This window comes from Setaria italica, chromosome II, assembly GCF_000263155.2.
Source record: "Setaria italica strain Yugu1 chromosome II, Setaria_italica_v2.0, whole genome shotgun sequence".
Classification (NCBI taxonomy): Eukaryota; Viridiplantae; Streptophyta; class Magnoliopsida; order Poales; family Poaceae; genus Setaria; species Setaria italica.
Window position 1 is genome coordinate 41,694,671 of NC_028451.1, and position 20,277 is coordinate 41,714,947.

A 20,277-nucleotide genomic window follows, 5' to 3' on the forward strand; every position below is an offset into this window, starting at 1 on the left:
TGGCCGTTGCACATATCTCGTACAACCCGGTGTAAATCGCACAAATCGGACAGGAGACAGTGCAGGATTTGCAAGATAAAGATACTCGGGTTATACATTTGGCATCTCTGAATTGAAATTCTTGTGTATCTCGCGACGACGAGCATGGAATACAGAACTCCCTTTGTGTTTGTGCTATCAGGAATTACAGACAGACTGAACAGCAAGAAGGCGAGAGAAAGAATTATATATAGCAGGAGCACCGCACCAAGAAAGAACGCCACCACCGGCTCAGCTCGGCTCAGTTTTAGTATAAGGAGGACGGCTCAAGCTCAGCCAGCGAGGGCGTCGGCGCCGGCGACGATCTCGAGGATCTCCCCGGTGATCTTGGCCTGGCGCTGGCGGTTGTAGGCGATGGAGAGGTTCTTGCGGAGCTCGATGGCGTTGTCGGTGGCGCTGCTCATGGCGCTCATCCGGGCGGCGAGCTCGCTGGCGAGCGACTCCTGCAGGGCGCGGAGGATCTGGCTGTTGAGGTAGAGCGGGAGCAGCGCGTCGAGGATCTGCACGGGGTCCTGCTCGAACTGCACCACGGGGGAGAAGGGCTGCGTCTCGATCTTCACCTTCTCGCGCTCCACGGTGAGCTTCCCCTCCTTGGTGGTGAGGCGGAACAGCTCGTCCTCCGTGGCGTCCACGCACACGCCGTTGACGTCGCAGATCTCCCCCTTGGGGGACATGGGCAGCAGCGTCTGGATGATGGGGTCGGAGCGCACCAGGGACACGAACTTGGAGTAGAGCAGCTCCACCTTGTCCACCGCCTCGGAGACGAAGAGCGAGTACACCAGGTCGCAGATGGCCTGCGAGTCCTTCACGGTGGGCACGCCGCTCACCTCCAGCTCCCGCTCCAGCGGGATGTAGGGCGGCGCTGGAAGTAGGCGTTGCCCTTCTTCCCCACGCTGATGACGTGTATTCGAGGCCCAGCTGCTTGAGCTCGTCGATGCGGGTGTCCGCCTTCTTGAGCACGTTGTTGTTGAAGCTGCCGCAGAGGCCGCGCTCGCCGGTGAGGACCACGAGGGCCACTTTCTTGACGGGGCGGGTGCGGGTGAGCGGCAGGTCGATGTCCTCCGTCTGGATCTCCTGGTTCATGTTGTAGAGGACCTCCACGAGCGCCTCCGAGAAGGGGCGGGAGGAGACGACGGCCTCCTGCGCGCGCCGGACCTTGGCGGCGGCCACGAGCTTCATGGCCTCGGTGATCTTCTGCGTGTTGCGGACGGAGTCGATGCGGCTGCGGAGCTCGCGGAGGGAGCACCGCACCACGAGGCCGCTGCCGCCGGAGCGCGGGGCGGAGGAGCGCCGCCGGGTGGAGGAGGCGCTGCTGGCGAGCGCCGAGGAGGACCACGCGGTGGAGAGGTGGGAGCACGACATGGCTGGCTGGTGGTGGATCCGCGGCGACGGGGATCAACACCAGCGGCGGCGGTGGCGGAGGAGGGAGTGGAAGGGAGAGGGGCGGGATGGGAGGGAGGGAAATGGGTTTGGATGGATTGGGTTTGGGTGGAGACTGAGCACGGTGGGGTATTCAAAGCCGGGGTGAGTGGTGGAGGGGCAGTGACGGCGAGATGGCGAGGATCATGTGGCTCCGCCGAGCTGGCTGCCCCTCCCTGCTCCTCTCCTCCTGCTACATTTTTGGCTTGTCAGGAATAAAAATCTGAAAAACAAAAAATAATCCTTTGTGGAAACAAACAATGGATACTGGGATCCTGCTCAGGATATCCCACACCACATACTCCCTACGGCCACATTTGTAGTCAGGAATCAAATGGTTTCCTGTGAAAATCCTGCATAATTTCTGTGTTTGTGTTTCAAACATACTTCAAAAAAAAAAAAGCCCAAGTTTAGGCCTACCTGGAACACATCAATTTCAGCTCAGTTCCCGTGTTAAAAACATGAGTCTCTCATGATTCAATTTGCTGAGACAAAATTCAATGGTGATTTTCTAGGATTCTCATTGAGTCATTGTTGGTACTGATGCAAAGTTCATGGCAAAGAAGTAGTACAGTATGTAACAAAGCAGATGAAGCTGGTATTTCAAGGTAAAGCAAGGTAACAGTACAAAACAGTCTGAGAGGTAGTACAAGTACAAAGATCAGACTTGATGGAATGCAAACTACTCCGGAAAGTAAATTTAACCTCAGGGTACAACAACAGCAAACATATTGACGAGATCCATAGCCTAACCGCTTCAGGGTGGAGTCGCATTCTTTGATGGCTTGTAGACACTGAAGTCACCGAAATCCCGCCGTCCGCTGCACCACAGAAGAGGACATGAAGATAACAGTAAATATCCGATGACCAAAAGGAAGTGTGGACAAAAGGCATCATGACACACAGAAAGATCTTCCAAGGCCACTGGTACAGGGCATGACACTTAGGCGGTGTTTGGTTAAGGGGGCTAAAGTTAGCCTGTCACATCAGATGTTTAGATACTAATTAGGAGTATTAAATAAGTCTAATTACAAAACTAATTGCAGAACCCCCTTAGCTGATACCTTGGCCTATTCTAAGCACCAGAAAGTTCAAGCAATTATGTAACCAATCAGTGCGCATAGGAAACAAGGTTTTCCAAAAACAAGCATCCTTGCAAAAGAAAAGGCCTGTATGAAAGGCAACTAACCTGTGGTTAATATTCCAGCCAGAAGGTAAGTAGCGCGGGTGAACAGCTTCAACAAAGACCTGCCTCCACCTTTGGCAGAACTGGTTAATAGCTTCCTCCCCACCATTGGAAAGCAAAAGCTCCACAACTTGTTTACCATGATGCCCATGACCCAACAAGGATATCTTCTTCTCAGCATTCTTGGAAATGGCCTGATTAGAATTGTCACGGATAGAAGGATCCCTGTTGAGATAGCCGTTTGCAGGAATGCAGGCGCCACTTGCTTGCTGCTTGGTATCTGTCTCGAATGTCGCAGTGTCATGACCAAAAGTTGTATCCTCCATACTGACTGGCAAACTTGAACCTCCCTGGCTCAAGGTTAAATCCTCTAGCTGGTTTTCACTCTCTGTCTCATCAAACTCTTGTTGACCATTACTCTCAGTTCCATCCTCAGGAAATTGCTCAGATAAGGCATGACTATTTTCTGATCCATGCCCACTGTTTTCTGAGATGTTGCTGCTGCTGCTCTTTGTAATAATATTTTGAGCCTGAGCTTTAAATGAATAACCCTTTTTCTTTTCAAGACGCCTTCGCTCATGGGGACTCATACCAACAAGTAATGCCATCTCGAGATCTTCAGGAGTCACATCCCTACCACCATAGTATGACTTTACAATCTGCATAGAAATGAATGAATTGGTAGCAAAGAACTACAGCTAAGAACAAGTACATATTTAACCAGGAAAGAATATGGACGAGTAGTACAACATAGGTATGTTAACAATGCAATTTCACAACTCAGGAAACTGTATGTAAGTACTAAAAGGATGTTAAATTGTTAATATGTTATCACCTGCATTAGCTCTTCACATCTCTTCAATGGCATAGTTGATCCATGCCGTAGAAGAGCCATTGCAGCAGTCCTTAGCTGCAATGGGGAGACACCTGTTCCATTCAATTTATCTTCAGATACTGATGTGTGGGTAATCAAACTTATATCACCCGAGTTCACTATCTTTTGCACAAAAAGGGGTATTCCAAATTCTTCCGCTACTCGCCTCTTGTATTTCTCAGCTGCTGAATGAGCAATTTCGTGACAGTCTACACAGAGAAGTACAATATCATGTGAACGATGGCTCTTCAGATGCTCTGGAAAATGCATCCTGTAGCATGATGGTATTATTCTATATCTAATATAGTGGCTCTTTTCTCCACATCCAACACAAATATTTTTCTTGCTCTGAATGTAAAACTCATTATCTTCATCCTCTGGACGACCTTTAGGTTCAAATAGAAGCATGATTGCTGGAGGACTATCTTCAATTAATTTTGCCAAATTACGTTGAACATACCTGGGATAGAAGAGCCCATCATTTAGACAAAATAACTCTTCATTGATGCCATATACATGTATAGATAGTTAATGAGCGTATATTTAAGATACAAACCATTCCAGTTTTTTGCGGTCGCAATAGCAAAGTAGTCTTCCATCACTAGCATAGATCCTGCAATTGTGATATACTGGGGACTTGCAGGAGAACTTTTTAATGAATAAATCCCGTGAAGCCTTTTTATTAGGCGGTGCTGTCAGCAACTTTTCTCCACTTGGAGCAAAGGAAAACATATTTGTTTGCTTCAAACTTAGCTCTGTTATAAGGTTATAATTATAAACTGATAGTCGACATAATCCACTTGGATCTTTATACTTCTCTAGCAAACTTTTAAAAATGTCATCCATGCTGGTAGTGGTGTTCTCCAGCAGATAGCAAAGTTCTTCAACATGAGCAACAACAATAGGTGACGGTGACGACAAGGAGGGGTACATACTAGAAATGTTTAGGTCAGTTTCTGCTAGGACAGCAAACACCTCTGTTGGGCCTTTTGGAAGACTAACAGCAAGGGCAGCTATAGCTTGGTCTGACAGAACATACCGTAAGCTTTCATCATGCATCCGAGCCTGGAATGACCCAAAACCCAAGTTATTATGAGATATTAGGAAGGAAGAACATACCACAACTACATAACTGCAGATATGCAAGATTATCCTGGGTGGCCACATAGAAATACGTCACTCAGGCGAGTTGTATAGCAAGGGGCCCATGAAGCAAATGCATTTCCAGGAAAAAAAACAAAGAGTAGAACTTTCTAAGAAAAATACTGAAGATTGTCTGGTTTAAATTTTTAGCATGATCATGTTAGCGGCGTTTTCAATAATCAATTGACAAATTGGTTATCGACAGAGGAGAGAATCCAGGAGGTGGGTTTAGCAAGGTCATCTTTTCCTTAACAGAGGAGAGATTTCTTTGTTTGGTTGGGTGTGTGTGTGTGGCCTTTGTAAGGGGTGTCTTTACCCCCCTCTTTCATCCTCTTAATATAATATACACAGCTCTCCTGCGTGTTCGAGAAAAAATTAGTCATCGACTCATCGGACGTAGATTGTGCATGGACTCGATTAGACAGCCTAGTTGACTGGTTAGCCGACTAACTGACAATTAGTCACCATCTGCCAATTTTGAAAGGCCAACTTGCAGCCAGTAATTTGGTCTTGGTAATTTCAGCCCAGTATATTTGAGCCCAGTAGAAATCAGCCTATGTACATATACACAGAGAGAGAGAGAGACATTGCAATTCTGTTTTGACCTATTTCTTTGTGTTCTCTACAGTTTCTATCCCATGCTTTGCAAGATGCTAATGCCCTCAGTATATGGTTTGCCTAAATTTACAGTCAGCTATAGGTAGCTAGGTAGCCGACTAGGCAGTAGGCAAACTGGGCCAAATGGTCGACTAGCCAATCTAGTTGTTGGCTAGTCATGACTAGTCAGTCCCAGGCAATTCAACTTGGCTCTTCGATTTGAAAACATTGCATGTTCGGCTCGAAATCAAAGCTAGGTAAAGATGTTAACAAATAAGCAACTAAAAGGATTTACTTTGCAGAGGGGAGAGGGGGCTATTCTAAGGAAAATAGTTGTGTGTTGACTGACCATTAAATCCCTCCATGCACAAAATTTCCAAACAAGATCCTGCAAATGCAGATGATTAGGAAATCAGGAACAAAAATATTAAAATCACTGGTCGGCAAGCTAACCAGAAGACGTTCTACAATCAAACAGTGAACACAGAAAACAAGCACCTTGACTTCACTAGACCTTTTGGAGTCAAGCCCATGAGTTTGCAAATTTCGTGTGAGAATAGATGCTGCACTGGAAGCTCCAGGAGGACATTCAATTTCTTTTGCATATAGTTGCATGCTGACCATATTTGAGCGATGACTAGCCTCGAAGAAAAAATTGATTTTATCACTGGAAGTATCTGATTAGATATTACAGCTGATCAAAGACTTGAGACATGTGATAAAAGGCCAAATGGTACCACCGTACCAATATGTGATTTGATGTTGACAAGAAATAAGAAATTCTTTAGGACTATTCAAATCTTATGAGGGTTGAAGTATAAATTTCTGCAGTTCAGTAGTAGGATGGCATCAGTACGACATCACTGCCATGCGCCTTACTTGGTCCCCTTAATACTGCTTGCACTTCTTGACTACACATCAGGAATATATAGAGATGACCCATTGTGCTTACCGTTCAAAAGCTTATGTTGAGATTGTGAAAGAACTCAAAGAAGTTTAGCCATTCAATAATGATGATGATGATAATGCATATATTTGTCAAATGAATATTTCCTTCTTAAATAGCTCTATAAGGACCCAATTACCCCCCGTGTGCGCCGCGTTGATAATACCAAGTATAATATATTCACTGACTGTGAGGATACTGAACGTGAACAAAAAAAGAAAGCACAAACTATAGGAAGAGAATAGTTGATATAGAACTTAGAACGTACCACGGGCTTTTGCATGGAGCTCTGATGCCAAACAATTTGCAATGTACAACAGATAGTGGGCATCAGTGCGAGCGTACTCAATCATTTCTGGTGTCAGAGGGCGCAATCTCCAATCTTCGCGCTGGGAGCGAAACAAAACAGGAGCGGATATCATGTGATTGCAATATTGGAATTTTGGAGCTTCAAACAAACTGAAATTTTGAATGTCAAAATAAATTTGCTGACAACATGTATGCATTTGGTTATCATTTTCATTAACGGGTCATGTATTCAATACCAAACATAATGCTCAAAGCAAATAAATTAGTGAAAAAATCTTTTTGCAGAGAAACTCAGCTGAGTTTGCTCAATAGAAGATAAATCCAAAGGTGATGTTGACTAAAACAGCATGGGGAGGATGGATTCGTTGATGCAAGTAGTGACTTAGCATAACTTAAGATGTGACTACCAGGTTGTGATGGATGTAAAGGCCAGTTTTTTGGAAAACAATCAAAGCTAACTGGGTAAATTGAACTATTGAAGCCCATGGAGGGTTGACTATCGGGACTATAAGTTACAAACTGGGATTGGATAGATAGCACCTTTAGAAAGAGAATTTTCATGGATCATAAAGTTAGCTAGCTTGCCTTGCTTATCAAGATATAAACCAAGGAAGCCAGAGAACAAGATTTGCATATGTAAGCCAAACAGGCCTTAATAGTATGTTCAGCTCTATGATGTTTTTGAACATCATTATAGTTTCAATTCACCAATTGGAAAAAAAAATGGTAAAGCATTTCTTGTACTAAAATCTGATTCCATCAGGCAGCATGGAAGATAGACCCTCAATCTGCTCCTATATTTTTATTATATTTGCTATGTGAAAACATACAAAGTAATATAGTCATCATTAACCGAATGCACCTTTCTTTAAGGAATTTTGCATATTTTCCATCCTGTCATGGAAGTATCAACCTTTCCTGGATTAATAAAGCACCACTAACTATTCCTTTAGTTACTGAAATACTAAAAGGTAATCTAGAATTGGGAGGCATGTGAGCACTAATTAGGTACAGAGCATATCAGTGCATAAGGTCAATTGGCATTGAATAACTGAGTGGCTTTACTAAGCTTGGTATTTTTAAGCCAATCCTGAACAATTACTTACCTGCATTGTCTTGTCTGTGGTCACTTCACAATATAGTTCAAGCAAATATGCTAATGATTTCTGTGGTTTCGACAAAATTTCACATGCCTGAAATAAGATCAGTAGTAAACACAATTGTTTAGAAAAGTTGCATGCATTCATAGCATAAGAAAAAACTAGCTAAGGGTGTAAATTCAGAAATGAGAAGAGGACATATAACACATCATTTAGGAAAAAAAAAGAAGAGAGAGGAGTGAGGGACCAATAAACCAAAATGTTCAAACACCAAACATGCAATTATAAGGTGATAAAAGATGGTTTAGTAACCTAGAAGTTCTGATTCTTAACTGCAATGGCATTCGAGCACATGATGCAAAGCTTTGCTGTTCATTCACAAAGCTTTTCAACTTACAGTTAAGAGGTTGAAATTTTCATGCTTCAGTAATAGAAAATATAATGCATTATCTGACTGAAATCTGTTGTATTGATTTTTAAAAAGATTATTAAAAAAGGAGGTACAAGAGCACCACATCATCAAATATTTCCCCGCCCTTGGATCCCAAGAAAACACTCAACAGATCATATAATCTAGAACATAATACAGAAGGCATTCAATAACTCAAGCTACAATCTAAGAAACCATAAAAGTAATAAAGAGGAAGACAATATTTTTCTGGATTGACATTCTTAGCTAACTAGGCACAGTACTCCAGAAACATTTCGTTCATTTGCTGAAAAACAGTTTTTCCGTGCTAGTGTAAAGAGAGAAAAGTTACTGAGACAACTGGTTGGCTCCCAAGTCCCAACTAAAAACTATCACGTGATACACTATTGGGGGTTTTCCTTTTTTATATTTTTTAGATGATAATATTGGGTGTTGATGTTCAGTTATTCATATTTCTTTCACTTCATTAGAGCAATTACAGAGTGCATACATGTGATGTGATATCGAACAAGTTTGAAATGACAAAAAATACTAAACTATCTGAACAGAATTGTTCCTTGTGAAAAATGGGGTGTCAATCTAAGCAACGCATGACCCATAACCAGCTGTACCACAAAAAAAAAGGCCTAGAAAGTGAATAATATAAAAGTATTACAAACCGGAAAATCTTTGCAGAATCATAATAAATGTCTTAACTAAGATATTTTATACCATTACTTACCTTGGCAGTATCAAACATATTCACAACATAAATATGAAAATCCCTTTGAAGCCAAAGAACATCATTGTCAGCTCCATGGAAGATCTAGAATACAAGGCAAAAGGTAAATGTGCGTATTTAGGATGTCTTACAGTTTACCTTTTATTCTAGGTTTAGTAATTGACTGTCACATAAACGCAGTAAAGGGAAAAATAATGTGTTGCCATCAGAATGTCCTACAGCTTAAATACCTCTAATGCATATCCCAATAGTAAACTCAGTTACATTTCAGTGGCATGTAAATCAAGTTCATGGCATCATTTGCTTGTACTGTAATAGAGCTTAAAATTTGCAGTCAACATGCCCGTCCATTACAAAGAGTTAAGGGCTATCATCAACTCAAGCATAACAACAAATGCAATACTGAAAACGAAAATAACCAGCTTACCACGGATAGCAATTACAAAGATGTGTTACCTTACAGATTGAAGGATTGGCAAACACTGGTCGTAGAATGCCCATCACATCATGCAATGCAATTGTGTCTATCAAATAATCTTCCTTCTGGGTAGAGATCTGAAATAGATAACTCTATGTTTAAAAAATAACAAACTTATAAAGAACAGAAAGTTGAGGGTGCATCTACCAGTAATTACCTGCATTAGTGCAGTATATCCTAGGAAAGACCGAACACTATGTTGCTCTGTATCAACAGCAAAAGCTTTTTCCTCACCCAACAATCTTGCCAAATGCTCCAGTTGAGCTTCTGTATCAACCCAATTATATGGAGTATGCATTTCTGGGCATTGGTCACCCAGCATAAAGCTACGAAAACCAGGGGGGTTGTTTAGCAAAGATGTGATTTCCTCCTCAAATGGGTGGACCCTTTGTGATGATTCTGTATCAATTAAAATAGACTGTCAGAACCATAAAAATCATCGGACCATTTGAGAGTCCTACGAACAATCAATATTCGAAGTGCTAGATATGCAAATCTCATATGTGGTGGCAGAACTTATGCAGTCAGCCATCCAGCTTGGCACCTTTGCTATCTCTAGATCCCCTTTACTACTAATTCCTAATAACAGATTGAGTTCCTCAAGTAAAATATAAGGCAATCGCGGTACAAATATTCAAGTTACTTGGGCCAAGATTTCCAGAGTCCAGACCATGAGAAGGTATTACTGTTTCAAATGATACCAGCAGTAATCAGGCATGGCCTGGAGCCCTTCTGCAAGCCCATAACACTATGTCATTATTCCACTCCGTTCATCACCAAAATAGCATGAACAAATACAAGAACGCAGCAAACCATCATTTTACATGAATGCACAAAGCAGCAATCATAGGAAGTGCCAACAGGAAGGAAAATTGAGCACCCCAAACGAAACATCGAACTGGAAATCCTGCATGCATAGCTACCAGAATATGCAACAACCTTCCTCAGGTGTTCGACAAAATTCACCAGAGACAGAAAATCAAACTGCATTCCTCTAATCCTCTTCTAGCCTCCTGGTGCATCACACAGCTGGATCCTACGTACCACGGGTCCCGTGGAATTCCTAAAACAACCATACGGGTACGACGGCAATGCCGAGATCCCCACAGGCAGGACCAGTACACTGCATGAGCGCGCACCTTGAGACGGTAGCAGGGACGCCTCGCCTTCAGCGCCTCCCGGCTGAGCACTCTGGCGGCGCAAGTGCTTGAATGGAGCGTAGGAGTTGTCCGCGAGCACGCGCTTGAACCGCGCCTGCGGCTTCTCCTCCTTCTCGCAGGCGCGGCGGGGGCGCCCCCGCCGCCCCGCGACCCCGAGGCGGCGAGGCGAGGCGGGCGCCCGTTTCCTGCGGCGCCTGCGGTGGAGGAGAGCCGCCGCGGCGAGGACCGCGAGGCACGCTGTGGCCGCGACGGCCGCGCGCGATCGGAGGGTGGCGGCGCCGGGCATGTCGCGACGCGTCGGGGACGGGAGGGAGGAAATGGAAAGAGACCGCTGGCTCGGTTCGGCTCGATTTTGACCGTTTTGAAGGCGCAAGGGGTTCGTCTCTGTCGGGGCCCGGACCAGCTGACTCGAGCATCCAAGGGCTGAAAAGGATTCACATTCGATTATTCAAATCTCGTCGAAGGGGCAAAATTCCCGTTTCATGTAGGCCTAAATCCTATCTTTCCAACAAAGCTTCAGGGGCAAAGCCCCGATCCATCTTGCATTATGTAGGGACAAAAATGTGTATATTTGCATTGCTTCTCGGACATGGATCAGAATAGTTAGAGTTGTAATGCTTTAATTTTTAAGAGAGATGTAATATTTTGAGAAAGAGTTAGGGAGAGAACTATAGTGTTTGGAGAGAGGTTGCATTGTCTGTGTGCTTAGGAAAATAAAGTTTAAAATTTGGATCTCCACGTTATTAATCGTCCAAACAATATCTAAAATTTAATTTTAAAAAACATCACAGATCAGCTCAGATCAGAAGGACAACAAAGATTAGACTTTAGACTAGACCTAAGCGAAAGTTGATCAGGCTAGGAAAAAAACGAACTTCGTGGTAGACCGAAAAATCACACCCGCACTTGCTCATGAGAGGCATCAAGTCGGAAATTTTTCGAGCTATTATCGTATAGAGCTCGGGCTCAAGCGGAGCCACCCACTATTTTTATATGTAAAAGTAACTAAAATAAATAATCGAGCTAGGTCTAGCTCGTCTAAATTGTTTTTATGTTGGTAAAATTAACGTCATGCAAAGCTCTATTAAAGCTGCAGGTTGGACCGGACTTTGTTTTCTCGTATCTAGATTAGATACTCACAAAGTTAGATCTTCTTCAGCGTTTGGAGGCAACTACACTCAAAGCACTCTTACGTTAGTTCTACGCGGAGAGCCTTAATTCACACACGTGAATACAACCACTCGACCGCATCTCCTTATCTCTCCTAGCCCTTCGTCCTCCTCGCAACCCATTTGCGCTCGTCTCGCCGCTTCCTCACACCATTGGACACAACCCTTCCCCGACCTTTAGAACCTCCTTCATCGCCATCGCCCCCCGCGCGCACCTACCCACACTCCCACTAATAGCCACCTCCATCGACCAACGATGCTTCATCGCCATACCATATCACTTGCACCTGCAACCCTCCCTCCCTCCCGCTAGCCCCGCTCTTCTTTAACCACTTCAGCAAAGCTTCCTCTCGCCGCCTATCCTTTCCCAACCACCTTCCTCCCCCACCATGGCAAGCGCCGCTGCCGCTATCTTGCCTCCCTGTTCACACTCTCCCCCGCCGCTGGTCCAACAATTATAGATACCCTCCCAATCCCAAACTTCTAAATCTAGCCCCAATCAATAACCCTAACCCTAATTCAAGTTGGAACTTATCAAGATTTCTCGTTGAAGAAGACGAGGTGCTCGTCGAAGAAGAAAGGAGGTCATTGGAAATGAATCTTGCTGGGATTTATCCATTTGATTTGCCTTTTCCTCTTCCCTTCTATTTTCTTTCCTATTTTGAGTGTGCTTGATTCGCGCACTGATTTGGTTTCTAAATTTAAGGGTTTTTGATTTAAATCTAAATTGACTGGTCCCTCCACTTAAATTTTCCGCTAGCCTTTGGGCGCCTTTGGTACAGCTCCAAAACCGGCTCCCGAAGCTGTTTTCGCCGGAGCCGAAACAAACACCAAAAACGGAAACGGCTTCGACCGAGAAGCACTCCGGAGCCGGAGCACTTTTTGCACTGCGCGCACGGAGCCGGAAAATTGGGCTCCGACGGCTCCTTCCCACTTGCGCCAGGGAGATGGCCCACCTGTTTTGCCAAATTACGCCAATTGCCACCGCAAAACAGAGGCGCTAGGCCTTCACACGCGCTTTCTCCCCCGTGCCGCCCCGTCTCCTCGCGCAACAGCAGCACCGGCGGCGCCATGTCCCAGGGCTGGCGCCCAACGGCGGCGCGTCCTCCGGGCAGTGAAACCGGCGGATCGAGCCTTGCTGACCTCGATCCGGGGGTTGGGGGCGGCGGAGGCGCCGCATCTCGGCCGGATGCGGCCCTTCCCGGACCGGCGGCGGCCGGCCAACGGCGAGGGCAGCAGGCGGCCGGCCAGTCCGGGGGTGAGACGGCTCAAGCATCGACGGCAGGCGGAGGAGTGTGGCCCGGCGGCGGCCCCCCTGTGCTGTTGGCGGCGCCCCCCCTGTGCTGTCGGCGGTGGCCTTCTTGCTGGTTCGATGGCGGGCGGCGGAATGGGGCCGGATTGGTGGAGCAGCGCAGCGGCGGCCGCAGCTCTCGGGCCGGAGTGGCTGGCTAACATATTGGCATCGTCGTCGGCGCCGGCGCCGGCATCAGCGGCGAACGAGTTCGAAGAGGCAATGTCGGTGCCAGTTCGAGGAGCCTCTGCTCGGCGTGGAGGAGGACGAGGTGGCCGAGCACCTAGAACACCAGCGCCGATTCCTGCTGCCCCAGTAACCGTCGATGATGGAAGGTAAAAGTTATTGAGCTGTTTTTGATCCCAGACAACCCACAAAGGGAAGTCTCATCGAGCTGGGTTTAGAAATTTTAAGGAATTTCAATCAAAAGTAGCTCGGCGATGCTCATATAGATGAAAGATTAGCTTCCTGATTGTGTAGCTTCCAGAACTAATTTGGACTCGTCGTCCTGATGTTATTATCACAATAACGAAATATTATTCCCTTCTTTAGATCAGTTGGTCTAATAGTCTACAGATGTGTTTGTTATGTTTTATTGGAGAGTATATCATGCACTGTTAGTGTTAGCATGCAATTGCAATGCTTTACATGTTGACATTATGTTGTCTATGTTTTTTAAAAGGAAAAATTTCCGGTTCATTCATCATATCGTTGAACTGCTTTCTACTATAATCACTGTGCATAGCACCTGCCGTTACTTGTTCAAAAAACAGTTAAATAAGAAAGCCTCAAAAACATACTGAGTCATTTTAAGAAGTAATTATATATAATTTGAGTAACATTGAAAAATTCACGTTCTAGTGTTGACAGATGAACAATCCAGGATATAACATTGAGTTAGCATTTCCTGAAAAAAAAAGTTAGTATCTAACATGCCAAGAGCATATGCAAATGTAAACATGACTTTATGAAAATCATGCACTGAAATTTGGTTTCCAATTTCCATAGCAAGGTTAGATGATTGTTTATGTGTTTTAAAAGTCTTGATTTTCTTCAGATCCCAGTAAAATACCACTTCTGTTTTGAAAAATAATTTAAAGTAGATAAGATATTAGATAAACTTAGCACAACATAAACTTCTAAGTAGTCAAAATGGAAACAGCAGGAGGTTCATGACCTCAGAAATCCTTGTCATACATCTCTAGGTGAAAATTGTATGTCTTACTTGTTATTTGGTGCTTACGGTACTGATTTGCAACAGAGACGCCGCTTGGTGTGATGAGAACACTAGAATAGTCTGTGAGATTTTTGCAGACGAAGTTCAAAAAGGAAATCGATCAAGCACTCATTTGAATAAGTCAGGTTATAAGAATGTCATCCAAAGGTTTCATGAGAGGACTGGTACTCTATATACTAGAAAACAATTCAAGAATAAATGGGATAAATTGAAAATTGATTATGGAATTTGGAAGCAACTGACCAAGGAGACTGGCATAGGATGGGATGAATCAGGAAAAAATATAGTTATGCCAGAGAGTTGGTGGAAGGAAACAGCAAGAGTAAGTGCAAGTTATTTTTCATGCTTAACCATGTTCCATTATTTTGGTGAATGATTTATTTCTGTACTGACAATTATTCCTTGCATTACAGAAAGTAAAGGGATGTACTAGATTTAAGCACAGAGGGCTCCAAAATGAGGAAAACTTGGGAATTATGTTCGAAGATCTTCGGAACACCGGGGACGATCATTGGTGTGCTTCTAGTGGTGCAAGACCTTCTCAAACAAATTTGGATTGTGATGCTTCTCCCATTAACCTTGATGATGAGGATGAAGCTGACAATGACGATGACAGTGAACCAGAGGAGGTGACACCTTCTAGTGTGAGAGGGAAGAGAGGTAGAGTGGCTGATAACAAGAAGGGAAAGAAACCTAAGACAAGTGGAGGTCTTTGGTTTCAAGAACAAATGGGTAAGATTGTGGAGATGAATGAGCGAACAACTGCATCCTGTGAGTCCATTGCGAGGAGGGAGGACAAATCTGGTTGTTCAATCCAGGATGTCATGGCATTGGTGAAGGAATGTGGTGTTGTTCCAGGAACAAATGAACATTTCATTGCATCACTTGTTTTTACCAAAAAAGCTGAAAGAGAGATGTTCATGACATTGGACACACCTGAAGAGAGATTTGATTGGTTGACTAGAAAGCATGACTGGATGACTAGAAATGATGTGCCTAAGTAGAGCAATCACTGTATCCTTGCAATTAGTGCTATTTATTTGTTGTTCTAGTTTAATGGTTTGTAATATGTCGGTTTTGTATGACTTTCCTTTGCTACTATTTGGAGTTGTAATAATGATACTGTTTTAATGATTATTCTTTGTGTAATGAACAGATCTGATTATTCTTCTCATGAGACTGATGAAAGTGATTCTGATGATGATGAATGGACTGTGAAAACTCTTGCATTGTTGAGGGACGCTCAAAATATTCAATTTATGACTGCTATGCTTGCTTCCAAATATTTCTTGACATATCATGACAAAAATGAGAATAGAACTCCATCACAGAGTGGCTTTGGTTGGACTATGGAAAAACTTCAGACTCCAGGACAGAGCCTTAAGATGTTCAGGATGGACACACACCTATTCTACCAGCTGCATGATTTGCTAGCGAGTTCATATGGTCTTGAGTCATCTGTGCACATAAATTCTATGGAATCACTTGCTATGTTCCTCCTTGTGTGTGGCCAAGGTATGTCGAACAGTGCTATCGATGGTATATTCAACCATTCTTCAGAGACCATCAGTAGAAAATTTGAGGAGGTTTTGAATTGTGTGGTGGGTATGTGTAAGGACTACATAAGACCTATTGATCCTAACTTCAGTACTACACACTCAAGGATCAGTAATGATCAAAGGATGATGCCACATTTCAAAGATTGCATTGGTGCACTAGATGGTACTCACATTTTGGCAACACCACCTCCTCATGACCTCATAAGATATATTGGCCGAAGTGGCAAAGCGACACTAAATGTTCTTGCTGTTGTTGATTTTGACTTGCGATTTACATATGCATCTATTGGACAGCCTGGATCTATGCATGACACCAATGTGTTGTTCCATGCACTAAGACATGATTATGACAAATTCCCTCACCCTCCTGCAGGTAGGTTCATATTCTCTTATAGTTGTCATAAGTGTGCACATAGACATATTTACAATGTAACTCATATAATTTTACATATGTGCTTAGGAAAATATTACAATGTTGATGCTGGGTACCCGAATAGACCTGGCTACTTGGCTCCATACAAGGGCGCAAGGTACCATGTGCCAGAATGGAGGAGGGGTCCTGCTCCAAGCGGTGAGCATGAGCTCTTTAATCATTTGCATTCAAGTCTTCGTAATGTGGTAGAGCGTGCTTTTGGAGTGTTGAAAATGAAATGGAGAATACTTCTCAAGATGCCGACTTTTCCATTGGAGAAGCAAATGATGATCATTGCCGCAACCATGTGCCTCCATAACTTCATTCGTGAGAATAATGCACAAGATAAACATTTTCGCAAATGTGATTGGAATCTTGATTATGTGCCTACCATACCATCAAGATATGCACGCCATCTTCCTTCCCAAAATGCAAGCGATACATCAACTTCTGAATCGAATGATCGAGCAATGGATAGATTCCGTGATGACCTTGCAAGGGCGATATTTCTGTCTAGATCATCATGAGCATTATGTTGGCTTCTATGGTTGATGCGAGGATTATGCCTCATCTTTTGTAAAAACCACTATTATTAATGCTGAGGACTATGCCTCATCTTTTGTAAAATATTTTGGGAAAACATTATAAATGGCTTCTATGGTTGATGAGATCTAGAAAATATTTCTATTTATTTTTTTAATTTATATGAACTAAAATTATAAATGGAAGGAAAACATACAATTCAGCTAAACAATCAAGTCATTTATCAAGGGGCATATTCGACATTTGACACCTCCAATCCTTTCATGAAAAACAGGGTGGAGCTGTTTTGCCAAACGTTTTTCAAAACGGCTTCAGCTCCACCGGAGAAGCCACTCCACCCAAGGAGCCAGAGCCGGAGCCGTTTTTAGAGGAGCCGGAGCCCTGCCAAACTGGCCCTTTATCATTTCTGATCTCCCTCCTTTCGAGTCCAATCGGCAATCGCTCGCTCAGCCCAAAGCAAAATGGCAGGACCCGAGCCCATCGGCCATCGGCCATGGCTCTCCTCGCCGCTGGACGACGACGACCCCCTCTCCGAGATCCTCCGTCGCCTCCCGCCGCGCCCCTCCTCACTGCCGCAGGCCTCCCTCGTGTGCAAGCGCTGGCGCGACCTCGCCGCCTCTCCACAGTTCCTCCGCGACTTCCGCGTGTTCCACCGTGCGGCGGCGCCCCTCCTCGGCTTCTTCCACAACACCAACCTCGGCGGCCCCGACCGCCGCTTTGTCGCCGCCGCCGATCCGCCCGACCGCGTCCCCGCCGCGCTCTTCCGCATGCCGTGCGGCCGGAACCACAAGGAGTGGAAGTTCCTCGACTGCCGCCACGGCCGGGTCCTCCTCATCGGCTCGGTGGGCCCCCGCCGCGAGGTCCTTGTGTGGGACCCCATGACCGGCGCGCGCCGCTGCACGCCCGTGCCCCCAGATGCAGGAGACGTCCGCCAAGGGGCGGTGCTGTGTTCCTGCGGCCTCGCGCGCGACTGCCGGTCCAGCCCCTTCCGGGTAGTCCTGGTTTGGTGGATTGGGACGACGCAGCATTGGAGGGTCGCCGCCGCCATCTACTCGTCGGAGTCCGACGCATGGAGCCACGTAATCTCCGTAGAGACGCAGCTCGCACCAACCGTTCTAGTGACACAGAGGAACGCGCGGAAGCCCGGCGTTCTCGTCGGCGACGCAGTGTACTGGTTGCTTCCGGAGAGCCGCATCCTCGAATTCGACACAGTGAGGCGCAGCCTGTCCTTGATCTCGGGGCCAGTGCACTCAGCAGGGTCTCCCTACTGGCAATCCCATCTTGTGCTGACTGAGGTTAAGGAGCTTGGCTACGCCATGTTCATGGTGACAGAAGTTAGCATCAAGCTGTGGAAGAGGGACACTGGCAACGCTGCAGGATGGTCGATGCACAGGTCCGTTCGACTGGACAAGTGCCTCCCGAGGATGCCGATGCAGGCAAAGCCGTCATTGCTGGGGTTTCATGAGGAAAGCAATGCAATCTTTGTGTGGATTAATGCTGGCTTGTTCTTGATCCAGCTTGAGTCGATGCAATCAAGGATGTTATGCCAAGGTGTTGGTGACTTTGAGATCTATCCCTTTTCAGGCTTCTATCATCGAGGTACTAACTTGCTTTCTTTCAACACGTAATTATGCATTCTTCAGTTTGATTATTTCACATAAGATGTATTACGGTGTTCGATCATTATGTGCAACTTTGTAGTATATCAGCCATAATTGGATAGCAAAATGCAAAGTTCATGTTTTCATTGAGTTGTCTGATTGCCTTGATAGATGGGCCAACTTTTTATGGGGTTTTCTGATGAACCGTGCAGGTTTTATGTTTAATTGAGGTTTTGTGTTTGTGTTCAGTTTCTATCACTTAAAGTTGATTAGGCTAATGCTATGTATAAATGCATTTGTTAAAAAGGTAGGAGGAATCATAAAGGGGAGTAGGGGACCAATGCCTTGGTTCCTTCAGTATTCTTCTCTGCTCAATGTAGTTTTATAGTAATAGCCTCAAAACTACTACCACACACAACAACAAGGCCTTAGTACGAAGCAAAGTTGGGGCAGGCTAATAGCCTCAAAACTACCACTGGTGCAAATACTAAACTTCATGTATGAGAATTAAAAAGAATTTTATTGTTTTATTTACCGTTAGTGGAGGCAGACAGAAAGGAACAGGTTATGTTTAATGCTATTCTGCAGTTCATATACTAGTACAGGTTCAAAGCCTATAGTACTGTCTAGTTACAAGTATCCCCTTTTCCTCTATCATCTAACCAGATTGATCTTGACGAACTCAATGCAGATGCCGCGGGAACACAGGCAGACGATGCGTGCAGTCATGCGCTTCCCATTGCCACTCTGACAATGTGGCACTACGAGGACCCTCAGGGAGACTTGCACGGGCCATTCTCGATGGCGATGTTGCACAGCTGGAGGAGCAATGGTTTCTTCCCTGAGGACTTGAGGGTGTGGAGAACCGACGAGACCAAGGAGCAGGCGGTCCTGCTGACCGATGCCATGCGGATGCCATGCTATTGATGGCGCTGGCGCGTTTCGGATCCGAGGGTCGCCAGTGGAGCAGTGAGTGATTTGGTAATCCTTGTGTTAGTGCCTGCCTGCCTGTCTTAAGTTCTGGAGCCTGATCTTGGTGAATTTGGTGGTCGGTGAATGTGGTTTCTAGTACTTCAGGGAGGCTCATTTGCTGTTTCCTTCCTGTTACAAACGTTACAGCCAGGCTATGTATGTTACCTGCTACCTGCTTCCGGAGTTGTTTGTTAATCGACTTCAGGTAGTGTTTGGTTGGCTCAAATGTAATGTAATCTGATTACTGAAGGTAACGAATCCTATTATATATGTTTGGTTGCGATGGTTTGCAATCAATTGACACTGTAATCGAATCTCTTACCTAAATAATATCTATACAAGCTTGTTACCCCTCATCTCCCACCGTAATCAGATATAGCACCCACACAGTAATCTGATTACGTTACCAGAGTGCAACCAAATAAAGAGGGCAATCACCTATTCCACCTCTAAATACATTGTAATCTGATTCCCTTTGCGTTTACATTACCTTAGCACGAATCAAATTTCTCATGCTAGTTCTCGGCTTCCTGGATGATTTATGTATCTACTGGTAGTAGCGACCAGCAGGTCTTGTTGCGTGTCGGTGGCGCCTGCTACTGGGGGCCGGATCTGTCGGCGGCTGGCCGGAAGATCGATGCATCAAGCAAAAGCAAATGTGATCTGAGCCTGAACAGCCGAGGTTTTACACGAGCCAAGCGACCAAGGCCATGTTTAGTTACTCCCAACTCCCAACTTTGACACTATGCAAAAAGAAGATTCCCCATCACATCAAACTTGCGGTACATGCATGGAGTACTAAATGTAGATGAAATTCAAAACTAATTGCACAGTTTTGTTGTACTTTGCGAGACGAATCTTTTGAGCCTAATTAGTCAATATTTGGACAATAATTCACAAATACAAACAAAACGCTACAGTGTGCTACAGTGCTGTAACAGTAATTTGGCACCTCCCAAATTCCCCAACTAAACACGGCCCAAACCTATCGAGCCTGTCAGTCTGCAGCTTATTCAAACTAAGGTCTATGATTACTTGGCCCTTGTTCAGTTGACCCCCAACTCCCAATTTTGACACTATGCAAAAAGAAG

At 44.9% G+C, this 20,277-nt stretch overlaps 3 protein-coding genes across 3 annotated transcripts; 1 reads left to right on the forward strand and 2 right to left on the reverse strand.

Moving 5' to 3' along the window:
* Positions 1–67: 67 nt before the first annotated feature.
* On the reverse strand, positions 68–1,529 carry LOC101783977 (ATP synthase subunit gamma, chloroplastic). The gene is given in 3 exon segments (XM_012844020.3): positions 68–895; positions 898–939; positions 942–1,529. Coding segments are annotated over 3 exon segments (1,086 nt in total). The 5' UTR covers positions 1,402–1,529; the 3' UTR covers positions 68–311.
* Positions 1,530–1,989: 460 nt separating this feature from the next.
* Positions 1,990–10,762, reverse strand: LOC101785332 (protein RRP6-like 3). The gene is made up of 12 exons (XM_004959644.4): positions 10,382–10,762; positions 9,400–9,641; positions 9,221–9,319; positions 8,765–8,848; positions 7,620–7,706; positions 6,473–6,593; positions 5,757–5,935; positions 5,608–5,646; positions 4,075–4,583; positions 3,480–3,978; positions 2,648–3,303; positions 1,990–2,279 (listed from the first exon to the last, which is right to left on the reverse strand). Exons 1-12 carry the CDS (start codon positions 10,686–10,688, stop codon positions 2,216–2,218), a joined length of 2,886 nt encoding a protein of 961 aa, XP_004959701.2. The 5' UTR covers positions 10,689–10,762; the 3' UTR covers positions 1,990–2,215.
* Positions 10,763–17,026: 6,264 nt separating this feature from the next.
* On the forward strand, positions 17,027–19,495 carry LOC101784384. Its single transcript, XM_004957785.2, has 2 exons — positions 17,027–18,212; positions 18,906–19,495. Exons 1-2 carry the CDS (start codon positions 17,075–17,077, stop codon positions 19,139–19,141), a joined length of 1,374 nt encoding a protein of 457 aa, XP_004957842.1. The 5' UTR covers positions 17,027–17,074; the 3' UTR covers positions 19,142–19,495.
* Positions 19,496–20,277: the final 782 nt, after the last annotated feature.